The sequence below is a fragment of the Odocoileus virginianus genome, unplaced genomic scaffold (assembly GCF_023699985.2).
Source record: "Odocoileus virginianus isolate 20LAN1187 ecotype Illinois unplaced genomic scaffold, Ovbor_1.2 Unplaced_Scaffold_10, whole genome shotgun sequence".
NCBI classification, from domain to species: domain Eukaryota; kingdom Metazoa; phylum Chordata; class Mammalia; order Artiodactyla; family Cervidae; genus Odocoileus; species Odocoileus virginianus.
In genome coordinates this window covers 1,314,116-1,321,732 of record NW_027224272.1, presented here as the reverse complement: position 1 = coordinate 1,321,732, position 7,617 = coordinate 1,314,116, and the positions used below count along the sequence as shown (strand labels likewise).

General features: G+C 54.0%; 1 protein-coding gene across 1 annotated transcript; it reads right to left on the bottom strand.

The window, feature by feature from the left end:
- Positions 1-806: 806 nt before the first annotated feature.
- LOC110131955 (uncharacterized) lies at positions 807-6,953 on the bottom strand. The gene is made up of 2 exons (XM_020884960.2): positions 3,879-6,953; positions 807-3,674 (listed from the first exon to the last, which is right to left on the bottom strand). The coding sequence occupies exons 1-2, from the start codon at positions 4,782-4,784 to the stop codon at positions 2,994-2,996; spliced, it is 1,587 nt and encodes a 528-aa protein (XP_020740619.2). The 5' UTR covers positions 4,785-6,953; the 3' UTR covers positions 807-2,993.
- Between the last annotated feature and the right edge of the window lie 664 nt (positions 6,954-7,617).

Below are 7,617 nucleotides of genomic sequence, written 5' to 3'. Positions count from 1 at the left end.
AATTGGGGTGGGGGGATCTGAGGAGCATATTAGCATATTCCTAGGTGAAATCAATGCTTATGGTCCATGGACCACCACACTTTGAGAAGCAAGGTTTTAAAACTAAAACTTCATTAAATGTAAACCAAGACTCTCAGAGATATGAGTTACAACAATATTATAATACTTACTTACCAGTAAGTTGGTGATGAACAGGGAGGCCTGGCATGCTGTAGTTCATGGGGTCACAAAGAGTCAGACATGACTGAGCGACTGAACTTGACTGAAATTAATAAAGTACTTGTGCTGATGGTGGAGATGGTTTGGAGGTTTTTAGCTAGAAAGGGGGTTATTTAGTGATTATATAAGGATTGAAAACTAGCATTTTATAGAGGACTTGAATTATCCATACATTTGTATGTATTTTGGGGTAAAAACAAATCCTACTATTTATTGGACAGAAAACACCCTTCAGTTAGGTCCAGTAAGAGTCATTCAAAGATAATGCTATTTTTTTTTTTAAGATTCAGCTGGTTAAAGCATTTTTGATGAAGCACGATGTTTAGTTTTATACCATGTTGGCTTTAAAAAGATGCACAACCTGAGAGTTGTGAGTTAAGTTTTGTTTGGGGCAAAATGAGGACTGCAGCCCAAGAGACAGCACCTCAGATAGGTCCAAGAAACTCCTCCAAAGAGGCAGTGGGGAAGGTCAGTATGTATAAGATTTTGGTGAAGGGGATGTATATACAATCAAGCACATATTTTTCCAAAAGGCTTCTACTAGTTTCTGTTAGAAAACGCCGCGGGACGAAAGAGCCACCTCTAAGGACCGTTGATGAAGGCCTTTATTGGGCGGTCGCTCTCGGGCAGAACTCCCGGGGGCGGGTGAGTGAAGAGACAAAGGGAGTCTGCAACCTGCGGGAAGGGGGGCGGCACCTATATACCCTGGCGGATACGGAAGCGGCGGGACCTTTTCGAATATGCTTGGAGTCAGGCTCTAGGGTGCTGATTGGCCTTTTGTCCCGTGTCGGTTTTTCTTGATTGGCTGGAGTCTTGGCACCTTTGCGTCCATCAGTCTGCCTGGCAACGGGCTGCTGATTGGTGGATGTCTGTCCCTGGGACTTATCTGGGACTTTTGGCGGGGGCAGTCAGCGTGACCTTTCATCCCGGCCTTTTTGATATAGGACAAGGGGCGACGTTTGTCTTCTGGCTACTTCCTGCTGGACGGGGGCGACGTGGGGGTCAGGGCCGGTTGGGATGAAACGTCAGCGTATGCATGATTGTGAGGTGGGTCTATGTCTTCTTGATTGAGTTGAGTGTAAGCTGTATCATGGCCCGTCCAGTTGCGGCCTGCGCTATTTCTTGGACCCTGCGAAAAACAAGTTGGAGGAGGCAGGGGCCTATGGTGAGGCCCATAACTAGTAGGAGTATAGGGCCCAGGGCAGGTAAGAGGTAAGGGAGTAAACCATTGAGCCCGGCCCAGAGGGGGCTCTCTTGGAGCTGCCGGCGCCTTTGTTCTAAATCGTCTTGCAGTTTTTTGATCTTAGTCCGGACTGTTCCAGAGCGGTTGGCATAGAAACAGCATCTTTCCTGCAAGAAAAGGCCTAAGCCGCCCTCTCGGGCAGTGAGGAGGTCTAGCCCACGTCTATTTTGGAGGACAGCTTCTGCTAGAGAATCTATCTGCCCCTGAAGTTCTAACATGGTGTCAGCCACATGTTGGACATCTGATATGATCTGTTGGGAGAGTTTGGCGTACGTGTGCTGTGAGAGGCCGATCCCTGCCGCCCCCGCTGCTAGGCTGGTGGATAAGCCCAGTCCCACCAGCAGGGGTACCATCTGGACAGCTCGTTTTGCCCTCCCGGCCACATGGTCTAGAGTGGGCATGGGGACTGGTTCTTTTCCTGATATCAGGTCAATGTCTGGGAGCAGAACTGCGAGTACGCAGGTTCCAGTCCAGTTTGTGGGGAGGAAAGTATAGGCCAGGTTTCTTCCACAGACAAAGCCCAGGGGATGAGGGGCGTATATTGAGGTGGTGATGTTCTGTATTGTGGTGTAGCTGGCAAAGTCTCTCACCCCCACGTCTATAGCTGTCTCATTGTCCGTTATTTGGCCTCTTAGGCAGTATCCTATTGAGGCTTTTATCGGTTGTACCCGCAAGGGTGGTGTCACTTTACACGCTGCTGGGTCTACAGAGGTGTTGACCGGTTGGGAGAGGTTGGCCGGCACGGCTAGCGGGCGAGGGGTTCTTACGGTTAGGCATATCCAGCAACCTTGGGCCCACTCGGGGCTGGACTGATTTAGGGTGTTTTATGTTACTGTATTAAGTTTGTAGTGGCTGGGTCTAATTGTAAAGGACTCCGCCGATCAGGCAGGGCCAGGGGATGGTAATGGACTTTTGGAAAGTAATGGTCCATTACTTTTTAGAGTCTTTGTTAGGCTTGTTTTTTTTCATGCCATATCTTGGACTCTTCTGCCATCTGAGACGTGTATGAGTGCCTTTAGGTTCTAGCAGACCTCTTTACCTGTCTTACTTGGGCATGCCGGTGAGGAAAGGTGGGGGCCCAATGAACCAGGGAAGTGTCCTGTCTGGGTTGTAGTTTAATAAATTTTGTTCGTTGGGCCCCTGCATTGACGTGCTTGTTCTTTGAGGTAGCATAGAGAGTGGAGAGTTCTTTCATATTCTAAGCAGGAACAATTTTTGAGCTGATCTGAGGGCAGGGGCTCTGGGGGCAGAACAGCAGGCACGCATTGCCAAGAATTGGCCTTTCTAATGTATTTGTACCCCTCTGGAGAAACCTCATATCCCTCTCCTATAAAGTTGTAAGCCATTTTGTCTCTGCAGTTGACTGATTGGATGTGTCTGGCCCTTTTCTCGGGATATTGGGAGAGAGAGAGTTCCCTGGCGCAGTCGCAAGGCTTTTTCATTCGCCTGGCCAGTATTTGTCTCGCTTTAGCCGGGTCATCAAATCCCCCGTAGGTCTGACCAAGGAGCACAAGCAATAGAAGCGTACCTGTCATGTTCTGATAGCAGGTGGAAAGGGGGTCCGGGAGATTTTCAGTTTTGTGGGCCCCGTTAGGGAGGACTGGTATGTGTGTCCTGGCAAAGCCCCTGGACCTGAGTCTAAGCCTGGCTCTCTTTCTGGACGATCTGGGGGAGCTCGTTTGAGCCTGGTCACGTGGTACCAGGGTTCGAGGCCTGAGAGCTTGGCTGCAGTAGGGGTGGTCAGGACCACTGTGTAAGGACCCGTCCAACGAGGTTGGAGGGGCCCGGGAGACAAGGTCTTGAGTAGCACCTGGTCTCCAGGCGACAGTGGTCTGATGGGGCCGTCACCGTCCCTAGGTTGTGGCAGGACCCGATCTGCGTGTTCCCTGAGTAAGGCGCGCAGGCGGGTGAAGAGGGGCAGGTAATTGGCCAGGGGAGGTGGTTTTTCTGGGGGCAGATGGGTCAGCAGGTAGGGCCTGCCGTACAGCAGCTCGAAGGGGGTCAAACCTGTCTTTGAGTGTGGTGTTGTGCGGATGCGGGTGAGAGCCAAGGGGAGGAGGTCAACCCAGGAGAGCCGCACTTCTGAGGCGAGCTTGGCGAGGTGGGCCTTGAGGACCCCGTTGGCCCGTTCTACTTTACCCGATGACTGGGGCCGGTACGGGATGTGAAGATGCCAGGTGATGTTGAGGGCTGCAGCTACCTGCTGGGTTATCTGTGAAACAAAAGCAGGTCCGTTATCGGATTGGAGGGAGTTAGGGAGTCCGAACCGGGGGACGATGTGTTTGACCAGCGTTTCGGATACTATTGCGGCTGTTTCGCAGGAGGTGGGGAAGGCCTCGACCCATCCTGAGAACGTGTCTACGAGTACCAGCAGATAACGATAAGCCCGGTGTCTGGGCATGTGAGTGAAGTCCACCTGCCAATCTTGACCGGGCAGATGTCCTCTCAGCTGGTGGGTTTCTTGGGGGGGGGGGGGCCGGAGCCCTCCTTGAGGAGAGATCGTTGCGCAGGTCAGACAGGAGCGGTGTACGGTCTGGATGGCCTGCCTAAGATGAAGAGGGGAGAAGAGCAGGCTAAGAAAAGTTAAGAGAGCTCGCGGTCCGATATGGAGGGTGTCATGGATCTGCTTTATGATGGTGATGGCTTGTTGTTCAGGGAGGACCAGTTTTTCGTGGAGGGTGATCCATCTGGAAGGATGTGTTGGAACGACGGCCTCGTTAATAAGTCGGAGGTCTTGGACTAGTTGGTAGGCCCCTGAGGCCTTACGGACTGGAAGGATGGGGGTGTTACATGGGGATGAGGTGGGTACCAGTAGGCCCTGTCCCAGGAGGCGGTCGATGATTGGCTTAAGTCTTTGAAGGTTGGGCTGGGACAGGGGAAACTGGGCCCGAGCCGGAAAACAGGTGGGGTCTTTTAGGTGTATGAGGACTGGGGGTTGGTGTTGGGCAATTGTTGGGATCTTGGTATCCCACACCTGGGGATCTATTTGGGCGTCAGAGGACCCGATTAGCAACAGCAGGAACCTGCCTGTGGAAGGAGAAGGCCCTGGGGTCAGGTGAAGTGTGGCCTTGAGTTTTGTTAAAATGTCTCTCCCTAGTAGAGGGGTTGGACAGGAAGGAATAACTAAAAAGGAGTGGGTGAATAGGCAGTTGTTTAACTGACAGTTTAAGGGCTTGGTCTCTAGGGGCCGTGATGACTGGCCATCAATTCCCATTACTGAGACCCGGGAAGGATGTAAGGTGCCTCTGAAAGAGGGAAGGACCGAATAGGTAGCCCCCGTGTCAACCAAGAAGTCGATCAACTTACCCGCTACCTGGAGCATTACCCTGGGCTCGGCTTGGGTTATTGGGGTTCCCGAGTCTGGGCGGCGTCAGTTATCATCGAAGGTCAGCAGTTGTAGTGCGGGGTCTGGGCTTGGAGTCACCTTAGGTCGCTCTGGTCCCTTACCCCCTAGGGTCAGGGCCCGAGAGGCCGAGGGACAGTCACTTGCCCAGTGTCCGTGTTGCCTGCACTTTGGGCAGGGCTTTGTGGGTGGTCTCGGGTTAGGACACGTTTTGGCCCAGTGTCCCTCTTTGCCGCATTTGAAGCAGGCCCCCGGTGGGGGTTTTTGTGGGCCCGAGCCCGTTGCCGGCCGCAGGGCTGCTACCAGAGCCTGGGTGTGTTGGTTGAGAAGGCTAGCCTGGAGTTCAGCCTTTTGTTTTAGTCTGGCTTTATGGTTAGCTTATGCAGTCTCTTCCCAGGCATTGTAAACTTTAAAGGCCATTTTTACCAGGTCTTGTATGGGAGTCTGAGGGCCTTCATTGGCCTTGGCTAGTTTTTTTTTTTTTTTTCGGATGTCGGGGGCGGATTGAGAGATAAAACAACTGGCCAGGGTGACTGCTCCAGCTGGGGAGTCTGGGGCCAATCTGGTATATTGGGTGAGGGCCTCTGTCAGCCTATTCAAGAACATAGCGGGATTTTCGTCAGGGCCCTGGGTGATCTCATCCAGCTTGAGGAAGTTGACCACTTTATTAGAAGTGGCTTCCATGCCATCTAGGAGGCACTCTACCATATATCTGACCCTGAGTTTGCTTCCCCCAGTCTCTTGATAGTCCCAGTCAGGGTCTGTGTCTGGGACTGCCTCGGCCCCTGGGGGGCGTTCGGGGGAGGGATTAGCAAAGTGTCTCTGGTCAGCCTGGGCTCTAGCAGCCGTCCAGATGGCTTGTCGCTCTTCTAGGGTAGTAGTGGAACCTAAGACTACATAGATATCTTTCTAGGTTAAGGCATATGAGCGGGTCAGTTGGGTGAACTGTTTGATGTAATGGGTAGGGTTGGATGAGAAGGATCCCAGTTTAGCTTCAATCTGTGCTAAGTCTTGGAGAGAGAAAGGGACGTGGACCTGGGCTAGGCCCTCAGCTCCAGCCACTTGTCGCAGAGGTAATATCTGGACTGAGGGAGGGGGAAGAGAGGCTCTTGGAGGGTTGTCATGAGAGCGGGTATGAGAGCTAACCGGAGAAGGAGAGGGAGTGGCAAGGGGAAGAGGAGGATGTGTGATAGGGTTAAGGGGAGGGGCAGGAACCGGAGAGGAAGGGGTGAAAACTGGAAGAGAGATAGGGTTAAGGGCCGGAGGATCTGGGGCCGGCCGTGGAGCCTCAGGGGCGGGAACAAGAGATAAGGGAGCCGGAGTGGGAGGGGGGGAGGCGGGAGTCAGCGTAGTAACCGGAGAAGGGGAGGGGGTGACGGGAGGGAGGGGAGGATACAAGATAGGGCTGAGGGGGTTAGGGGCCGGAGGATCTGAGACTGGCCATGGAGTCTCGGGGGCGGGGACAAGAGATAAAGGAGTCGGAGTAGAAGGGGAGGAGGCGGGAGCCGGCGTGGTAACCGGAGAAGGGGAGGGGGCGAGAGCGCAACGCCCAAAAGGCCTGAACAGGGGACTTCAGACCATTTTCCCGTTCTCCGGCAGTAATTATCTAAATCACGGAGGACGTCAAAGTCTAATGTCCCTGTGGCTGGCCATTGTGAGCCATTATCTAGGGAATACTGAGGCCAGGCCTGTGAACACAGAAAAGTGAGCTGCTTGGGGCGGATGTATCCCTTTAGTCTTAGGGTCCGCAGGTTAGCCAGCAGGCACTCTAAGGGTGTGGACTATTGGGGTTCGGGTTTGGAGGCTGTCGATCCCATGGCGACCACGGGGCGTGGAGGCAACCCCCGCTGTCCGAACGTCTTCGGACATGTCAAGGGAAGCCGGAGGTCCGCGCAGCCGTTCGGAACGTCTTCCTCGCAAGCTGGGGGGACCGGAAAAGGCCGAAGCCGGAGGTCTACTCAGCCGCTTGGGACGTCTCCCTCGCGAGCTGGTGACCGGAAAAGGCCGAAGCCGGAGGCCGAAGCCGGAGGTCTACTCAGCCTCTGGGGACGTCTCCCCACAAGCTGGTGACCGGGAGGGCCCAATAAGTGCGCACCCGTTACCGGGCCCTAGGAAATGGTCGCCAGGGAGGGCAGGCCCCAAAGCCGAAGGGACTTACCCCGTATCCTGCCGTCCGGGGAGTTGGCCAGCCGCCTGGGTCCGGGGCTACCGCGGCGGTGGAGCTCGAGGGGGCCTCGATGGCGAGTGCCGGGGGCCCTCACCTCGAGCCCCACGTTGGGCGCCAGATGTTAGAAAACGCCGCGGGAAGAAAGAGCCACCTCTAAGGACCGTTGGTGAAGGCCTTTATTGGGCGGTCGCTCTCGGGCAGAACTCCCGGGGGCGGGTGAGTGAAGAGACAAAGGGAGTCTGCAACCTGCGGGAAGGGGGGCGGCACCTATATACCCTGGCGGATACGGAAGCGGCGGGACCTTTTCGAATATGCTTGGAGTCAGGCTCTAGGGTGCTGATTGGCCTTTTGTCCCGTGTCGGTTTTTCTTGATTGGCTGGAGTCTTGGCACCTTTGCGTCCATCAGTCTGCCTGGCAACGGGCTGCTGATTGGTGGATGTCTGTCCCTGGGACTTATCTGGGACCTTTTGGCGGGGGCAGTCAGCGTGACCTTTCAGTTTCATGAAACTTTTTCTAGTCATGATGAACAGTTGTCACCATGAAGGGTTTTAGTGCTTTTCTAGATATGAGGAGATATAAGAATTGGGCTCATAAAATCTTCTCCTGAAAATATCTATCTGAAGACCTGTCCTGCCAGTTTTTCCC

Excerpts from the sequence above, each read along its gene's own strand:
- LOC110131955 (XM_020884960.2), bottom strand. The coding sequence starts at position 4,784 with ATGCTCCAGGTAGCGGGTAAGTTGATCGACTTCTTGGTTGACACGGGG. Across the intron at positions 3,675-3,878 it reads TGCCCGGTCAAGATTGGCAG|ATAACCCAGCAGGTAGCTGC; the intron begins GTGGACTTCACT and ends TTTGTTTCACAG.